At 45.5% G+C, this 20,234-nt stretch overlaps 1 protein-coding gene across 1 annotated transcript in view; it reads right to left on the bottom strand.

The window, feature by feature from the left end:
• USP8 (ubiquitin specific peptidase 8) overlaps nt 1–19,679 on the bottom strand; it is a 52,077-nt gene extending 32,398 nt beyond the window's left edge. The window contains exons 1-4 of the mRNA XM_015425850.1: nt 19,543–19,679; nt 11,674–11,855; nt 10,549–10,693; nt 9,986–10,071 (exon numbers count right to left, since the gene is read on the bottom strand). Of these exons, the coding sequence (XP_015281336.1) occupies nt 9,986–10,071; nt 10,549–10,693; nt 11,674–11,777 (335 nt within the window). The 5' untranslated portion in view covers nt 11,778–11,855; nt 19,543–19,679. The remainder of the gene's footprint in view (nt 1–9,985; nt 10,072–10,548; nt 10,694–11,673; nt 11,856–19,542) is intronic.
• Between the last annotated feature and the right edge of the window lie 555 nt (nt 19,680–20,234).

A 20,234-nucleotide genomic window follows, 5' to 3' on the forward strand; every position in this document is an offset into this window, starting at 1 on the left:
TAGAATTTAAATAACTGAATGTAATCATAAACATGTAGATAAATATCCAAGGCATATGAATAGTTTATCAAAGTACCTTGTTACTCTCTTTTGTAGGTTATAATTTTGTAGTTTGTAGTAGAAAACCAATATAAAAATAAATAAAAAAGAACTGTAGTTCATCGATGTCTTTTGTACAGACACACATTCCCTCCCTCCCACCCTACTGTGAGATCTCATAGATATATATTACATTTTCCTTGCTGCTAGATGACCGGGGGGGGAGGGTGGGGGGGGGGGGGGGGGTAAGTGTCGCCTGGACTCTTATTTGTCATTGTGGGAGTTTGCAGTGGTCAGGCAGGAACTGAGGGGAAGGGGGGCACTTTTCTCCAAAGCACACAACAGTTTAGGCAGGAAGGAATCGCCGTGTCATCTCCAGAGGAGAGGGGTGCCCCCACTTCAGTTCCTAAGAGCTAGAAAAATTCTGTCCACAGCCGGCCTGCACAGGTGCAGTCCCAATGTGGCGCTGCGCAGAACACATCAATGAACAACAGATACTGGTAAGTACAACTCTGTTTTTCTCACTAACCACTCAGCCTGAGGGGGCTTCTTAAGAATCCCGTGACTTGGCTCCCTTCAGGTCCTCATGCTCTCTGTCTTTCCTCTGTCTCGCACACTTGGCTTTCTTTCCTTCCTCCTTTTTCTGCAAACCATAACTTACACATAAACTAGGCAAACCGTGGGCATACGAAGCCATAGTTTTCCTGCCAATCAGAACTACAATCCACAATCAGAACAGCTGGTTTGGAACATCCAGGACATTGTCGTAGTCTTTCATGCCCTCCTTTCTCCCACCTGTGATTGGATTCGCTCCCTCTTTCTTTCTTGGCAAACCATAGCTTACCGTTCTTACTTATTAAAACATTACCTGCAAACCGGGGCAACACTGGTTTCCAGGCACACCATGATTTTCATAGTTCATATGCAATGGCAAATTACAGTTTGCCCAAGAAGGAAAAAAAACAGGTTGCTTACCAGTAACTGGTGATCTTCGAGTGGTCATCTGTGCATTCACACCACCCACCCTCCTGCCCCGCTGCTGTCTTCTTCTACTTGTTTTGTTAGATTGATGCGCGGCGGTTGGTAGGAACTGGCGGGATGTCCGTGCCTGCCCTTCTGGGCATGCTCACTGGGGCTCCTGAGCATGCTCAGTTGGGCCAGGCACGAAAATCCTTCTAGAAGAGCTTGCTAGGCACCGGCAGATCCAGCGCAGGCGCACTAGATCCCCATTGGTGTGAATGCACAGATGACCACTCGAAGATCACCAGTTACTGGTAAGCAACCTGTTTTTTTTCCTTCTTGGGCAAACTGTAATTTGCCATTGCATATGAACTATGAAAATCATGGTGTGCCTGGAAACCAGTGTTGCCCCGGTTTGCAGGTAATGTTTTAATAAGTAAGAACGGTAAGCTATGGTTTGCCAAGAAAGAAAGAGGGAGCGAATCCAATCACAGGTGGGAGAAAGGAGGGCATGAAAGACTACGACAATGTCCTGGATGTTCCAAACCAGCTGTTCTGATTGTGGATTGTAGTTCTGATTGGCAGGAAAACTATGGCTTCGTATGCCCACGGTTTGCCTAGTTTATGTGTAAGTTATGGTTTGCAGAAAAAGGAGGAAGGAAAGAAAGCCAAGTGTGCGAGACAGAGGAAAGACAGAGAGCATGAGGACCTGAAGGGAGCCAAGTCACGGGATTCTTAAGAAGCCCCCTCAGGCTGAGTGGTTAGTGAGAAAAACAGAGTTGTACTTACCAGTATCTGTTGTTCATTGATGTGTTCTGCGCAGCGCCACATTGGGACTGCACCTGTGCAGGCCGGCTGTGGACAGAATTTTTCTAGCTCTTAGGAACTGAAGTGGGGGCACCCCTCTCCTCTGGAGATGACACGGCGATTCCTTCCTGCCTAAACTGTTGTGTGCTTTGGAGAAAAGTGCCCCCCTTCCCCTCAGTTCCTGCCTGACCACTGCAAACTCCCACAATGACAAATAAGAGTCCAGGCGACACTTACCCCCCCCCCCCATCTGGCAGCAAGGAAAATGTAATATATATCTATGAGATCTCACAGTAGGGTGGGAGGGAGGGAATGTGTGTCTGTACAAAAGACATCGATGAACTACAGTTCTTTTTTATTTATTTTTATATTGGTTTTCTACTACAAACTACAAAATTATAACCTACAAAAGAGAGTAACAAGGTACTTTGATAAACTATTCATATGCCTTGGATATTTATCTACATGTTTATGATTACATTCAGTTATTTAAATTCTAATAAAAGTATTCAAGGAGAAAGAACATAAAAGTTACCATATCGCATCTGGATAATAATATAAAATCATTAAATGAGAACATAGGCAATCTCAGATCTTCACTTAGGTTTCTTCTTATCTTTGCTTTTCTTCTTCTTTTGCCAGGGGAGGTTCACTTTGAAAGTTTTGGGAGCCCCTGCTTCCAAATCAGAATTAGAGTAGAAGATTTCACCCAAAGACGTGGAAGTGGCTGTAGAGGATGAACTATCCATATCAGATTTTTGTTGATCGCTACTTTTTTCCGTTGCCTTCTCTTTCTCTGCTCCGTTCCTTTGGTTAGCTGGGGCTTGTTGTTGCTTAATAAATAGTTCTGCTTTTAGTAGAGTCAATCTTTTCTTTTTTCTCATTAAAACTGAATATAAGTCCTTCTGGAAGAATCCATCTGTACTGGACATTGTTCTTTTGAAGAAATGTTGTAATATTTCTGTATTGCTTCCATTTTTTTGTATTTTATATGGAACATCTTTCAATATTTTTATCTCCTCTTCTTGAATTTTGACTGTTGTAGTTATGGATGCTTTAAGTATTAAGTCTCTTGTTGATCTTTTTTCCAAATTTCACAAAAATTTCCCCTGGGAGATTTTTTTTTTAACAAACTCTGAATAGGTTCCATAAATCATATCAATATCCGCTTGTATTATTTCAGATTTGCTGTTGATCAAGGGGGCCATTGCTTATGATTTCTCTTAGATTCTCATCCATTTTCTCTGGAACCCCTTGAAATCTCAGAACATAGAAAGATCTTTCCACTTGTAGTTGTAATAATTGTTGTTTCTCAGAAGCTCTTTCTTTCTCTGCAATGTCCATTCTTTGGTCTATTTCTTTGGTCTTGATTTCAACCTTTTTTAGCTTTTTGACTGATTTCTCTGCTTTGGCTGTAGTTTCCTTAAGCTCCTTCTGTAGTTTATCGAATTTCTGACTGAGGTTCATCATCTGATCCAGCAGAGGGTGCAAGGCTTCAGAAATTGTGGTAGCTATCTCGCTGGTATTTTCCGGTCTTGTGACTGGCGATGCTGTGCTGGCATTTCCTGCAGAGCCTCTGTGCGCCATTTCCCCCCCTCGCTGAGACATTGTTTATATTTTGGTAAGAGTTCGTAAAAGTTCTAAGATTTGTCTATGACGTAGATAAATAAACCTGATGCGTTCCGCTTAAGTAGGGTGGGTTTTTAGTAGCTTAAGCCCGGCATGTTTTGCTGCAACTTCACTGTGGGGTAGGGTTCTCCCTCTGCGAGTCCCCCCCCCCCATGGAGCTGTGCCGTTTAGCTATATCAGTATTTGCTCCACCACCCTCTTTGCGTATCTTTCTTTTTGAAACTGACTCACTGTTTCTTTAATCGCTGGATCGCTTCACCACGTAGATAAAGTCTTATTGTTTAAGTCCTTGTACGCTCTGGTCTGGTAATGTCTCTAAGCGCAATTGCTGGCCTTGGGACAGTGGGACCTTTCGGAGCAAAAAGGAGCTCAATTCCCAAAGCCGAAACTTTGGGAGCAGCCCCTTCAGCGCTCCAGGCTAGAAGCTCCCTCCAAGAGCTTCATGGGGAGGTTGGAGCTGGCCGATCCCCCTCCCTGCCACCCTGAACCGAATCACCCCCATCGGAGCCCGATGGGGTGCGTTTGTCGCATGTCGACACCAACCAGAAATCATTGATGAACAACAGTTACAGGTAAGTGCAACTCCGTTTCATCTTCCATCTTCAGTGCACTCCCACAATGGGATTTCAATGAGCTACTCACCAAGAGAAGGAGGGGGTGATGCTCTTATTGAAAAAGCGACTTGTCAACCTCTGCGTCTTTTCTGTACTACCGGTCCAGTGCATAATGCCTCACAAACATGTCCTCAGCTAACCATGTTGTGGACTTATGGATGTCAACAAGCAGTACTCTGCTATGGAAAGTGTCCAAAGATCTTTGCACCCTCGTGGAGTGGGCCTTGATATCGAGAGAACAGGGCTTGCTGGTGACCTCATTACAAGACTGGATGACAGCTACAACTCTCCTAAAGAGGGACTGTGAGGAAGCAGATCTCTCCTTTTTTGGACTCGAGTAACAGATGAATAAAGTTTTAGCAATTTGAAAGGGTTTCGTTCTGTCAATGTAATATAACAAGGCCCTTCTAACATCTGAAGTATGAAGGGCCTTTTCAGCCTTGAAGGACAGAGGAAAAAAATATGGGTAGAACCACTTCTTGGGCTAGGTGAAACATGGAAATTAAGGATCGCAGAGTTGGAAGGAGCCATACAGACCTGCTCAATGCAAACTAATCCAAACTAGGGTGTAGGACAATTCGACAACCCTCTTATTAAAAACCTTCAGGAATGGGGGGTCTACTCTAAGGGCTGCCAGTTCACTCACCCTCCTGGCAGAGGTGACCGCCACCAGGAATGTTACGTTTTTGGTAACCATGGCCCGGGGGCAAGAACACAAAGGCTCAAAGAGAAGTCTCATAAGTTGTACTAGAACTAGAGAAAGGGGCCACTGTGGAACAATGGTGGGAACAGGGGGATACACATTAACCAAACCTCTGAGAAACAGCCTACAGGAGAACAGGGAAGAACGTCTCACAGGGTCATGGTACGTCAAAATGGCTGTCAGGTGCACCTCAACTGATGACACAGCCAAAACCTAGTCTGTGTGCCAGAGTGAGCAAGAGTAAAGGACAACTGAGCAGTGACATCCTCTTTGAGTTAGCCCAGTTCTCAAAATGGGTCCATTTCCTAGAATAAGAGTACCTAGTCAAAGAATTTTCAAGCCTGGACTAGTACATCATAAACCTCTGGGGAGAAGTGGGGCCCTGGGGACATATCCTCCATGCTGTGAGGTGTAGGTGCCCAATACCATGATGCAGAAGGGGGTCCCATGTTACTAGGTCCCGAGTGTGGGGGGGAAGGGTGACGTAGTCTGAACCTGTTAGATGAAGAAGCCTCAAAAACAAAAACTGGCACAGCCAAAAGTGAGCTATCAGGATGTAATCCAAGTTGTCCACTATCAGCTTCCCAAGATCTCTGGTCAGAAGAGGGAATTGGGGGGAAAGCATAGAACAGACAGCCTGTCCAGGAGATTTGGAATGCATCCCCCAACAAGGTGGGATCACTGCCTGCTAGTGAGCAAGATTTGGGGGCCTTCTTTGTATCGTATGTGGCAAAACGGTCCAAATGTGCAACCCCCGCCTCTCGAAGATTTGAAGGTATTTGGTTTGGATGGACCATTTGTGGTTGGAAAGGTAGGTTCTGCTTAACCTGCTGGCAGGAGAGTTCAGGGCCTGTGCTATGTGAATGGCTCTGAAGGAAATCTGGTTCTGGATGGCCACAGTCCAGACTGCAACAGCCTCTGCACACACCCTCTGTCCCTATACCTCCTTGTTTGTTCACACAGTACATGGTGGTTGTATTGTCTGTCTGAACCAGCACTCTCTTGCCCCAGAGAATATCAGAGAGAGAGAGGTAAGGGCAAAATTGACTGCAGGATATTAATGTGGACCACCTACCCTGTACCAAAAAACCCTCGTAATGGGATGCATCTGCAAGTAAGGGTAGTCTGCGGAATCCAAAAACTGAATCAAACCCCAGTGAAAAGGTTGACATCTTCAGTACACTGTACTGTACAGTGAAGAGATCTGGCAACTGACCTGGGAATGGAAAAATGATAGCTTGGCCTGGGGCATGTCTCGCAGGGTCAAATCTTCTAATGAATGTCACACAGTTTTGTAAGTCACACATATGTAGTCTAGCTAGGGATATAACCGTCGTGGTGGAAGCCATCAGGCCAAGCAAGCACTGAATTGACCTAACAGATTGCCACATTTTCCAAAGAAAAGTAGTGGACGTAGCTTTAATGGTTCTGGAGGCAAGACGTCCTTAGCATGCATAGAACTGAAAGAAGCCCTGATAAACTGAATTAGGTGGGAGGCTCCAAACAGGATTTCTCTCTGTTAACCATCAGTCCTAACCTTTGTCAAGTGAACTGGACCAAATCCACACGAGCCCTCAGAAGCTCCCAAGAGGCTGCAACAAGGAAAAACGACGCATCCTTGTTATTCCCAGGTTGGCCACAACCAATGCCATGCACTGGGTGAAGGACTCTACAGGCCATGGGGGCAGGCCAAACAGGAGGGTGGAATACTGGGGAACCTCAGAACCGTGCTGAATTTAAGGTACTTCCTATGTGACGGGTGAATGGCGATATGAAAATAGGCACCTTTAAGGTCTAGCATCACAAACCATGAGTTAGGTGTAAGGAACTCAACAACAGATGAAAGAGAGACCGTTCTAAGTTCAGACACCTTCAAAAACATGTTTAATTTCCTTAAATCAAGGATGGGTCTATGATCTCCATCTCTTTTTGTCAATGAGAAAAAACTCAAAGGAAAACCCTATGACTGGAGACCCGAGGGAACTCCCTTTCCCAGGAGCTCCTCAAGCTGTAGCCGGAGCTCAGGATATGGGTTGTCAACTACTGCTAAAGCAGGAAGACAGGAGGGCAATGAGGTAAATTCTTAAAAAATAAAAAACCCACTATGAACTATAGCCAGGACCAAGCTATCAGAGCAAATAGTTTGCCATTTCACATAAAAGCAGGCTAGTCTATCCCTGAAATGGGGACCTTGTGCCTGAAAATTCGACAACTGCTGGCTCTGACCTCTCTGGGGGTCTTGTTGGCCTCCAGACCTTGGCCATGTAGCGCTCTTTCGTTTCTGGAAGGGAAGGAGATTGATACCTGCAATGAGGATATTGTTGAGTAACCTGACGCTGCTGCTGTCTTTGGCCATGATAGAAGGGGGTGGCAAAAACCTCTCTGGCAGGGATGAAGCACTGATGCAGGGGCATAGATGGGAGGACCCCAAGGGATTTGGCAGTCTCTCTGTTCCTTTCAGCCATAGAGAGGAACTCATCAGTGTATGTGCGTGTTGTTGTGAGAAAAGGCTTGAACCTTCAAAAGGGAGATCCTCTACTCGCAGCACATTTCCAGAGGAAAGGCCATCATGTGCAGGCAGGAGGGCCTACACAAAACAATGGCCAAGGCCACAGACCTTGCAGATGACTCTGCAGTAAGTCTATCTGTATTTATTTCTTGGTTGGAGAACTTTATGGCCTCCAATTGGATCAGTTTGGCCTGAGAGGCTCCTCAAGGAGGGTACTGAGGTACTGCGACAGCTTCTTCCACAGAAAAAGCTGATAGCCTCCCATAATGGCTTGATAATTAGAGATCCTAAAGGTCAGAGTTGCTGAAGAATATATTTTACATCCCAGAGAGTCCAGGCATCAACCCTATCGGATGGAGTTGAGTGCTGACCCTGTCTGTGGCTCATTGGCATCTCTTCAGTGACCGGGGAAGAAGGCGACATGTGGATAGATAAGAAGTCACAGGAATCCTGCTTGACTTTATACAGGTTTTCTGCTACACATGAGGTGACTGGTGTGGGTGCTGGTTTTTGCCAAACTGGGGCTGTGAGGTCAGTAAGGCCCTGTAAGACTGAGAAGGCCACAATGTCTAAATACAACTCAAGATTTTGTATTTTGGTTTATAATCAATTGCAGTGACATCTATGTGCAAAGCCTTGGCTATTCTCAACATTTGCTCATCATACAGGCGAAGATCCTCATTTGGGGAAATGGGGGTGGGGTTCCCCACTCTATCATCTGGAGAGGTTTCAGAGTGGCTCTCAGAACTGTAGCAGGACACCAATGTCCCTTCATCTTCAGATCAGATTCTGGAGACAACACAGGCATAAGGGGTAAATGGAGCTCTTGACACATTAAATCCCCAGACAGCCCAAGTTGGCAACGTTGTGTGTAAAAATCTGGCCACTGCTGGAGGTCAGTGGGAGACATATAGCAGGGATGCCATTGGGGAGGCGGACAGGTCTTGGGCCAAGGAGCAAGAATGCTCGGTTCTGACTGGGGAGGTAAACATTCTCCACCAGGAAGGCTGGTCTGCTCCCCTTCAGTCTCAGAAAGCATCCTGTCAGGAGAGTCAAGGTGGAGTGACAGGGTGGTGAGGGGCTACCAAAATAATGTCTGGCTCCTCAGAAGATGATACAGGAAGGGAAGACAGGCATTTCTGGTGTTTAGAAGCCGTTCCTGTCTTTTCCTTGTGCTTGGTCTTCTTTGGCTTCTTCGATGGCAGTTGTCAAGGTCTGAGGTGCAGGCAGAGGGAAGTCCAAGTTCAGTCCGGAGTCTTGAGCCAAAAGGAGTGGAGCAGGAACCGAGAGTGAAAGTCCAAATCACAAACCAGGAGCGAGATCATTCAAGCCAGAGTGAGAAGCTGGAGGAGAGGAGCAGGAACAAGGTCTGGAACCAGGAAGTGGAGTAAACACAAGGCGTCGCGAAGTTTGACGAGTTTGCTTCCACAAAGGAGCCAGCTTAGAGCCTGAAGCTAAATAGCCGTCTGCTGCTGTTTCCAATTAGCGCAGGGGCACCAGCAGCCAAGCGTCTGTCAAAACTCAGGATTAACAGACTGTCTGCTCTGCAAACGAGCTACATGCCGCCTCGTTGCTAAGTCCTGCCGGGGTCGGTCTTGTAAGCGAGCAACTCTTGGGGGCAAGTTGGGAGGGCTTTCCATCTGTGGCTGCTCCTCATCAGCTGTTTCTGAGCCACGTGCCAGTGCGGGCGGTGACGGCAAATTGCCGAACTCTGAAGCTTCAGAGGGGCCAGCTGTGTGTTCTGCTGGAGCTGGCAACGGCCCTTCCTCAGCACCCATGACAGCAGTTCTGAAGAACTGCCGGGTGGAAGCGAGGAATCAGGAGACAATGAATGAGGGCATCTCGATTCTGAAGCTAGGGCCATAGACACTGATATCTCTGAATGCGAGTGAGGTTTGCTGGCTACTGGAACTGTTGGAACTGAGAGTACTGATGGTGGGCTGGAATTGACCTCCGATGCCAGAACTGAAGGGACTGACAGAAGGAGGGCGCTCTAGGAGGTTCTGTACTCTGAACCGACTTGGATGGTTTGGATGAGGTGAGGGCCTTTTCCCAAAGAGCGGCCTATACACGGAATGCTCTGTCAGAACATGCCTTCAAAGTAAAGCAGTCGCAAATTTTGCACACAGCCATGTTGTGTGACTCTCCCAAGCACATAAGACACAAGTTGTGCTTGATGCTATAGGTCTTTTTGGTTGCACAATGAGTGCATTTTTTAAAAAAGTGCCTTGGTAGACATAGCAGGCAGATAAACTCCACAGTGGGGAAGAATGGCTAAGAACATCTTGGGTGTGTGTGTAAGTCAACAAAAACCACCTCAACTGTAAAGAGGAATCCTCTGAAGGCTCAAGCCCTGGGAGTCGGTGACCCGCAAAAAGATTCTGTTCCAAAAAAAACTCCCAGAGAAGTGCAAAAAACATGAAGACTCAAAGAAAAGACAAAGACTCCTAAATGCAGCAAAGCTAGCACAATCCTATCAATGCGGTAGCAGAAAAGGAACTGAGGGGAAGGCAGGCGCTCCCCTCCAGAACACATCACAGTTTAGGCATGAAGGATCCATCGCAGAAGCTTCAGTTCCTAAGAGCTAGAAAAATTCTGTCTGTTGCCAGCCTGCACTGATGTAGTTCCGATGTGGGCCTACACTGAAGATGGAAGATGAAAGGTAATGACAGAACAGGCACATATTCCAAGTGCACATATTAACATTTAATTTTTTATGCATACCTGAGTTTAAGACTCTCTGAAAGTCTTTCAGCTTCCTCAATAGCTTTTTTAATGTTTGAAGGTCCAAGTAACGAATGAAAGTAATCCTGAAATGATAAGAAGCAAATCCATTTATTATAGTGGTCCCGTACAGAAAATATTTGCCAACCATTACCACTTTGGCACACTGTGTGGTAGGAGAGTCATCAACGGATTCAAGAGAGACTGCACGCTGTCTCTGAGAGGTTACATGAAGTTAGTGGTGTCACAGCCCGCTTGTATATCTATTTGCTGCACTTTTCAGTACTCTGCTTCTTTGCAGCATTTTGGTAGAAAGGGAAAGGAAGGTAGATAATCAGCTTATCACTGGATACACAGCTCATCTGCCTGAAAGCATACAGTAAATCTACCACAACATTTTAAAAAGGACTACAACTAAAAATGGTCTTCAGGAACAGAAGTTTCTTAGCAAATAATATCATTGGCTTAAGATGTAATTCTGTCAACAGCCCCTCAGATCTCCAAGTGCAATGCTTATCCTTACATCTGAAAATAAATAAAACCACTGGGAACTGGATACATACCTGCTGTTGTTTGAAATCAGGCCTCTTATTAATAAGGTTATACACAGTCACATACTTCATGTAAAGTACATATGCCTTCTCTTCATCTCTGTCCAACCGGCACTCTTCAGCTGCTTTGAAGATCTTAAGGGCACTCTGTACATAGCTTGAAATCAAAGCAAATGGATTTAAAAATACAAAACAAAAAATTGTTTTGCTTTCAAAAATAAAGAATGCATAAAAGTGGAATTCTTCAAAGGTGAAATTCTGCTTTGAGCACAAACATCTTCTAAGTAAGCTCAAGAGACAAAGTCTCCTGCACATGAGATGCAGTCACTTTCATTTTATTTACCTTCTCTTAAGATTATTTTTGCTAGTGCTGCAAAAAACCTCAGCAGTACATTGAATACTACCACACACAAACATTAAGACACAGAATTTTCAGCAAAGGGGTGGCTGTCTACCGGTTCTATCAGCAGAAAAGAAAAACAAAACATCCTACAGTTTTGAACTGTAATCTTAATGCTGAAATTTTAACCTTTACCAAGTGATAATGTGCATTAACACTGCTGCTCTTCAAAGCTCACTTTTCCTACTTACAGTAATGCTATAAAGGAGCGCCAGTATGGTGTAGTGGTTAAGAGTGTCAGACTAGTATCAGGGATACCCAGGCTCAAATCCCTACTCATGGGCCAGTCACTCTCAGCCTAACCTACCTCACAGGGTTGTTGTAAGGATAAAATCAAGGAGAGAAGAATTATGTCAGCCGCCTTGGGTCCCCACTGGGGAGAAAGCAGGGTACAAATAAAGTAAACAAATAAAGGGAAAAAACTATATTTATTTATTGAATTTGTACCCCGTCTTCCCCGCAAAGGAGGCTCAGGGTGGCTGGAAAGTGAGTACATCCATTAGCAGAGGAACTTAGCTAGAACTAACATAGCTACCCTTTTACAAGATAAAAATGCTTTGTGTGTGTGTGTGTGTGTGTGTGTGTGTATGGAGTACAGAATCTAGGAGAACGGTCACTGCACAGAATTAATTATAAGAATCAAGATGGGTAACAGTCCAATCCTAAGCAAAGTTACACCCTTCTAAATCCAGTTACTTCAGGATTGCACTGTACGTCAACTAAGCAAACATCCATACCTCTTAGTGCTGGTTTTCTCAGGTTTTATTTCAGTCTTTTTGTTAAGATCTTTCAGTGAAGTGCAGAGGTATAGGTCTTTAGGGACTGAAGCCACAGCAGGCATGTTAATACTGAGGGTATTTTGTCTCTTCAAATAAGGACAGTGCAGATCTTTAAATTACTAATCAACAATCCTCGTTTTCTGAAAAATAAAAGATTGAAACGACTGAATATCTTTGAACATTCTGAATGCTTGCTTGTACATGTTTCTGAAATGCAAGCAAGAAAGTTCAGCATTGAAAATGGTTCTAAGCCCATTTTGTTCCTAAAGAAGGCCAATGTCTTTCAAAGCCAGCAGGTTTAACAATATGAGTCGTTTGTGTGTTGCACCAAATGCCGGTTAGGAATTGTTCTTAAACATATGGACTAGAAAGAAGGTGCTATCCACAGTTATGAACTGTTTTCTATATCTCTCAGTATGGAGACATTCCCCCATATTTCTCCACCTGCACATATCTTCCTTGTCCAATTAATCATGAGACAGTAGTGGTGACTGGTTTTTCTCCCACACACACTATGGATTACTAATAAAGACTTCATATCCTGGAAGCTTCAAGTCCTTTCTAAATATATCATAAAGGTTCAGCACGTTATCTAATTTTTATTCTTCACCACCTAAGCAGCAGTGTGTAATTAGGCTCTGCTGAGATTAAATGCAATATTACTTTTAGGTATAATTGGAACACACACAAAAATAGGACCCCCACCCCACAAAATACAGACTGATAATGCAACATCACTAAAGGCTACTAATACCTCCTGAGAACGAACTCCTGAATATGGCAATCAGAATGTATTGCCAACTCATTACAGGGCAGAAAACTGGCAGATGCCGGCTTTCCCCACAAATCTCATGCACCCTGTGGTCACGTGAAAAGGCTCTAAATGGAGACGTTAACATGATACTGAGGTAAAAATTCTTTAAATGCTTAAACTTGAAGTAGTTTAAAACTAAAAACAGAGATGCTTCACTTTAAAAAATCATTTTTGTTTGAACTGAGTGCCAGTTTGGTATAGTGGTTAGCAGGGGTCATTTCCTGCAGGAGCACACAGGAGTGGAGCTCCAGCAGTCAAGAGCCCAGGGGGCGGGCACATGCAACAAGCCCCACCCCCTGCTCCCAGCAACCCTCAGTCAGAGCAAGAAGCAGCCAGGTAAGTTGCAGAGTTCCCCCCCCCCGACCCAAAACAGTCCAGTGGCACCTTTAAGACCAAGTTTTATTCAAGTACAAGCTCTCCCTCCTCTCCAAGGACAGATCTGCACGTTCCCCTCCCCCCCAATAGCTATCAATACAAAACAGTCCAGTGGAGCCTGAGCGGTGGATGTTGCTTTCTGACACACTTCCGGTGATGTCAGGGGGTGTGGCATATGCAAATAAGTTATGCTAATGAGTTACGCTAATGAACTCCTGCACCTCTTTTTCTATGAAATGACCCCTGGTGGTTAGACACTTAGACTACTAGGACCTAGGAGACCCAGGTTCAAATCCCCACTTTGCCATGAAGTCTTACTTGGTGACCTGGGGCCAATCACACCCTCTCACCCTAACCTACCTCACAGGGTTGTTGGGGAAGATAAAATGATGCTCACTCTCTCTCTCTATGTCTCTCTGAGCTTAGCCTACCTCACAGAGTAGTTGTTGGAAGGATAATATGGAGGAAGGGAGAATGAAGTTATAAGCAGCTCTGGGTCCCCACCAATGTTCCCTCTAAGCTGCGGAGTCTTGTGAGCAAGAATTCTACTTTGTGAGCTAAAGGCCTTAAAGTTGTGAGCGAGCGATTCGGTTATTGCATACATTAGTTTGCTCTGGAGCCCTCCTCGCTGAGCCAAGACATAAATGTGTGAGCCAGAGACTAAAAAACTGTGAGCCGGCTCACACTAACTCAGCTTAGAGGGAACACTGGTCCCCACTGTCATGACCCTCTCCATCGAGCTGAGTGACTTAAACTCAGTGAGCCAGTGTAGTGTTGTGGTTAAGAGCAGCAGACTCTAACCCAGAGAACCAGGTTTGATTCCTCACTCCTCCAAACACAGCCTGCTGGGTGACCATGGGCCAGTCACAGTTCTCTCAGAGCTCTCTCAGCCCCACCTTCCTCACAAGGTGCCTGTTGTGGGGAGGAGAAGGGAAGGTGGTTATAAGCCACTTAGACTATAGACTCCTTAGGGCATAAAAAACCACTCTTCTTCTTCTCTTCTTCAATGGAAGAGCCTGAGGGACCAAGTCCACCTGCTGAAGAGGACCATCGGAACCAGGGAGGGCCTGACATGGCAGAGGTGCCAGCGGATGATGTGCCAGAAGCCACCCTGTTGGAACCTGCAAGTGAAACCTCACTGCCAGCCCCTGAGATAGGTCTTGAACCTGTGCCTATAGCTTCCCGGGGCCTGTCCCCTCTCTACTGGAATGGCGGTGACAGAAGGCCTGGGCTGAAGCAGCCCAAAGAAGGTGAAGTGCCAGACTGGCAGGGTGCGACACTGTCTCAGAGCCAGGCAGTGAGGATGATACTTATTTGCGAGATCCTGGCCACAGCATAGAACAGGGCAACTGATTACCTCCCAGCCTATTTAGGCTAAAGGTTGGGAAGGCTACCTTGCTGGATCAATTGGTCCACTAGGCACAGCACTGTGTGCCAGCTCCAGGCCTCCAGTTCCAGGCTGCCAGCACCCATCAATGCTCTCAAGCCTCGCTACCGAGACCAGAGGGCACTGCTCCAGAGGAGACCTGACCAGCTGGCCTGCAGAACGCAAGACACAAATGGGAAGAAGAGCAGGGTATACATATCTAAATAAATACATTCTACTCTCCCTTCATGTGAAAAAATACGTTTAAAGAGGGGAAATACAGTGTGGTTTCCCTCAATCACAAATACCTATAGGATATTCACAAGCCAAGTTTACAATGCTTTTTATTTATTTTTATTTTTTTATTTACATGCGACTTATATACCGCTCATAACCCCTAATGGGTCTCAGAGCGGTTTTACAGGGAACTACATATTTGTAGTTAGTTCCTAGCTAGGGCCACAATTCACTTCAGGGGGAGGGATATCCTACCAGCACCCTCTTATTTCGGCACGATCCTTCTTTCCTTTTCTCCGGCGGGTTCGTTGATCTTCTTCCGATGATCCGGACGGCTAGCGACCAGGCTTCAAGCAGGCTTGTTGTTTAGTCTCCGAGCGCCGCGGTTTCTCGACTCAGCTTCCGGCAATGTCCCAACGGCTCCTGCCGTGGCTGGGTCCTACGTCGCTGTGTCGCTCTGGCTCTGGTGTCGCTCTGGCTCCGACTCCACCCTCCAACTCCGCCCTCGCTCGAGCAGCTGCTGCCGTCCTGGATCACTCTCTGCAGCCGCCATTTTTCCTCGCTCGCTGCCGCCGCCTTCTCTCTTCATTTCTCTGTCGTTGCCGACCCCCTTCCCAGCAACAAGCCAGGAGGAGGAGGATGCCCCCTGCCACCTAGGGCAGGTACCCATTCCTCTTTGTTATTAATAGAGCCGCTGGGTTGGCGGGAGCTGGGACGGGGGCCGGGGGCTCAACCCGGCTGCGGTGGGGATTCGAACAGCCTTATGGCTGTTCGCTACAGATGTTAACTGCAGGCGTTGTATTGCCTGCGCCACCGCTCCCTTTTAACCTCAGTACATAAGTCTTCCCTTTTTACAATATAATTTCTAATCCCTTTTATTTCACAGGAGATGTCCAACATGAAATGCTACTTCAAGACCATAATGTGTCCTTGGCAAGCAGAGCAAACCTTTTAAAACAACATTCCAAAGCCCGTGGGCACGAATAGGCCCAGTCAACACAGCTATAAGGCTGACTCCAACCTTTGAAAACAGCCCCAACATCTTTAGGCAACTTCCATCAGCCAAAAACGTGCATTTTATATGAAGAACTAATTTTGTGGAGCAAATATAGAAGCTTAAAGGTGCTTCACTTTCACAGGCCCAAATGGAAGATTTGTCATGTCAGGGCTTTTTTTTTTTTTTTTTAAGAGGTGCCAGAACTCTCCAGAGGGAAATGAAGTTTTCTGTCTGTATACTGAAAACTCATGAATTTTAAAACATTTTTAAAATAATTTTGTTTAAGAGGTTCCGGAACTGCATTCCAGTGCGTTCCCCCCCCAAAAAAGCTCATGTTAATAAGATTTTCATATGACGATACGTGGTACCCTTAAGGTCCTTCAAGTTTGCCTCAATATATATCAACCTTGTTAAAAACAAACTGGACAGCATTGCAGATAATGATTTCTTCCATTTCTAAGTAACAGGTTTCCATGCTTACTAAGAATATGAGTCACATCCAGTTGCTATCTGCATAAGCTATGTTGTGAAATATAACACACTAATAAACCAGCATGATATAGTGGTCAGTGTCACACTGGGATCTGGGAGACCCAGGATCTGGTTCCCAGTGCGCCATGAAACTCTTAGTCTGATCTTGGGCAAATCACTTTATTTCATATTTACCTGCCGCACAGTTGTTGGTGAGGACAGAATGGAGAACGGGAGAAAAATTTACTGTGAAGGAAGGAGAAAGTTACATCTGCTGATCAAACATGTGGTAAACAGTGAACAATTCCTATCAGTGCATCTCCTCTTCCCCAAAAAACTCTGTTACTGCTACATGAATTACTTTCATCTGGTCCAAACCTGGCAGCTCCCTCCCCCCGGACTGGGCTATACCTCCCCCCCCTTCATTAGAGCAAGTAAGATGCAGCATACTAATTAAATGAAGATTGTCATAAAACTGTCATTTTTAAAGTACAAACATTAAACTGATACTGTTCCACCAAAATAATGTGATCTATGTCAGGCCAGTAATGTAAAACTACTTTTTTTTGTCCATATACTTCCCACGTACTAAGAGCAAAAATGAATTCTTGATTTGTACAACACCCTTTCTCACTCTATGAACCATACTCTCTATCTAGACCACATCACGGATAAAATGCTTAAAAACCCTATCTGAATGCAACCCAAGTCCCTTAAAATCAAGACTGATTTTATGGCTGCCTTTAATAGGATGTTGATGATACTTTTTATCTGAAGTCTACATATGGATACAAGATTTACAAAATTAGAAGCACTGGTTAATATTAATAAATATTTATTATAATATTAATAAATATTAACCAACAGACTTGTTAAAAGCTATTCTGCTTACTGCAGTGGAGTTAAGACATTAATGAAAGTCTTCACTGAAGACTGCAACTGTACACCATTCAAAATTATCAAGCCAAACACTGTCCAGTTCTCACACATATGTGTCAATTATTTCTACAACACCTTTCATTTGTTAATACGTAACTGCAGAAATCCTAACTCACAGTGAAATCTGAAGATACCCTTCTAAGTCTGTTGAAGTGAATGGGCTTAGCTGAGCATAACTATGCATAGAACTGCATGGTCAATAATCCACCCAAGTGAATGCTGTTCCCCCCCCATTTCTTATAAGTTTTCACATATCAGTCCTTTTACTTCCCATACATCACAATTTTTGCTAGTATGATTTTTTATAAACAAATATTTGTGTAAATATTTACCAGTGGCAACTTCCAATATATTCACAAAATATTTTAACACCCACAGTTCTCATAGTCCACTTCTGCTTCACATCCATGTACTACTGACAACCACACATCCTGCATTGAGATAGGTAGGTAAAAGAAGATGAAGAAGAGACTGGATTTATACCCCGCCCGTCACTCAGAGCGGTTTACAGTCTCCTTCCCTTCCTATCCCCACACCCTGTGAGGTGGGTGGGGCTGCAAGAGTTCTGAGAGAACTGCTCTTGAGAGAACAGCTCTGAGAGCACTGTAGCTGACCCAAGGTCACCCAGCTGGCTGCATGTGGAGGAGTGGGGAATCAAACCCGGTTCTCCAAATTAGAGTCCACCACTCTTAATTCTTTATACTCTCATTATACTATTAACCTGAATGAGAATAACTAAAGCTTTTTCTACCTATCTATGAACAACAGAATTAAAATGTTAAGTAGTAACTTATTATTACTACTTACTGGACTCACATATCCACAGTTTTTACTGGGGTGGGAAGATGGAGAAAGGGAAGCACTTCCTGCATTCCTTAAAGATCCTGTGGCCTTCATGGTCATATGATTGACAGAGGAAATGTTAGGCAGTTCCTGTACCACTAACTATTACAGGCTTACACAATATCAGTTAAATAATGTAGGCAGAATACAAGTTAACATTTTGCTTTGTCAGCACATAACTGCAACCAGCCCAGCATGCACTTCTGGCTTCCTTCACCTGTGATATATGTACAGTGATGGACTAGATCAAGATCGGTAGTTGTGTTAGTCTCTCTTCAGCAGTAGAAGAGCAAGAGTCCAGCAGCACCTTAAAGACTTAACGAAATTTGTGGCAGGATATGAGCTTTTTTGAGTCACATGAAGAAGTGAGCAGTGACTCACTAAAGCTCATCCTCTGCCACAAATTTTGTTAGTCTTTAAGGTGGTATGGGACTCTTGCTCCTTTCTAGTGATGGACTAGAGCCTGGAAGACCCAAGTTCAAGTGCTTGCTCTGCCATGAATCTCACTGAGTAACCTTGGGCCAGTGGGACTGAGAGGCTAGTCCCAAAAAGTAAAGCATAAAATTAAAATTGCGTGATCTCCCTGCCTCTTTTCAGGAATCCAGACTTCCAACATATAACAATTCCACGTTGTAGGTTCCCAGCATGCACAAGTGCTTAAACGTGTGACTGTGACACACTCCGACCTACATGAGGAATAAGGAGTCTTGCAGCACCTTCATAACTACATTTTATTTTAGTATAAGCTTTTCTGCGTTAGACTTCATCTCCTCACATCTGATGAAGCAGAGTCTTACGCATGAAAGCTTACGCTGAAATAAAATTTAGTTAAGTCATTAAGGTACTACAAGACCCTTGTTCATTTTTATAGCAATGTGCCTATCCTTTTGGAATTACTGTCATATGTGAAGTAGCCCAAAGGCACTTAGGCGTACAAGTTCCCAAGGGCTTCTTCAAGTATTATGCTTTCAAAACAAATTACACATTCTGCTTGTTTACTTATTTTTCTTTTCTTAATGGGCAAGCAACATTACAACATTACATAACACTCCCCAAAAGGAAGCCACGTAACAGTAAGAAAACATGCAGAAAAAACCTGAAGAACAATGACAGCAACAGCAGTTGACCGAAAAAGAGCCACTGTAAACAGAGGTAGACACTGTAAATTGAGGTAAAACAGACTGTCTGCTGTTTTAGTGTTCATATAATCCCCAAATTAATCAGAAGTCCAGCAGCACCTTACTGATATGTATTCTAGGGGGGATCTTTAAAAAAAAATGTCTGCTGCAGTAAATGTTGTCAGACTTTAAGCTGCCACTGGACTTTCACACAGTTCCATAAAATACATCGCGTTTTTAAAATACACACTTCTTTCTCTCTCAAGCATACACTTCAAAAAGGTAAAGTGTGAATGTGACCAAGAAGGTTCTGAACACACTTCACAACACAACTAGAATCGGCGGCGGCTCTCTGCTAAGCGTCATTTGAAAAAACGAAACACCCCGAGTTTGTTGCTGCGTAATGTGTGGAAACAGCCCCCAGTGACTCACCAAGGTCACATTTTTAAAACCCGGCTGGGTATCGGGGCAGGACCCCAGCGGTCCCTTCTTCGCCCTTCTCTGCCCAAGAGTGACTTTCCATCCCCGCCCTCGTTCCCCCCCCCTTCCCCGCGCCGGGCCTGCCGCCTCCTTCGCGGGGAGGCAGGCGCCGAGGCCCGCTTTCTGCTCGGCCCGCTTCCCCTCCCAAGTCCCCTGGCGGCAGGGTGGGCCGCCGGCCCTCGCTCACCGCTCGGGGGGTCTCGCGGCCTCTTCCCCAGCCAGGGCAGGCCCATGTCCCAGGGGTGAGGCGGCTGAGCAGGGAAGCCTCTCAGGCGGCCGTGGCTTCCGAGGCGGAACTCGGTTTGGGATGAGGCTGGCAGAGCGACACCGCGGCCTGTGGGCGGGGAAACAGATCGGTATTCCCCCCCCACCCCCCTTCTCGGCGGCTCGGCCCTCTTCCAGAAAAGGGGCTGGGCTGCTGGAGGCGTCCTGGATCCGGCCGGCGTGGTCCCTCCGGCGTCCTGGGTGTCACACAGTGGCCCACAAACGGCATAGAGGACGGCCGGGGCGTGTGAGGCTGCCTCACCCCCCCCCCCCCCCCCAAAATGTAATGGCGCGGTGGTCACGCACCGAGGCTGGGTTCGAGGTGAGGTGGGGTGGTGGTGGGGGTTTCAGGACGCCTGGGTTCTTTCTGTGCTTCATATTCCCGGGGCGAGGGGAACTGAATGACGTGGACAAGAGCGACAAAAATAAATATTTGTATCCTCAATGAGTGATTGGAATTTACTGCCAGGGAATGCCGTCATGGCCGGTGACAAAGATGGGTTTAAAAGATTAGGTAGATTCATGGAGAGGAGGAGGTTCATCAGTAAAGGGAACCTCCACATCCAGAGGCAGTAAACCTCTGGATTCCAGTGCTACCAGTGGACATCTGGGGGA

The sequence above is a fragment of the Gekko japonicus genome, unplaced genomic scaffold (assembly GCF_001447785.1).
Source record: "Gekko japonicus isolate JY-2015 unplaced genomic scaffold, Gekko_japonicus_V1.1 scaffold2441, whole genome shotgun sequence".
Classification (NCBI taxonomy): Eukaryota; Metazoa; Chordata; class Lepidosauria; order Squamata; family Gekkonidae; genus Gekko; species Gekko japonicus.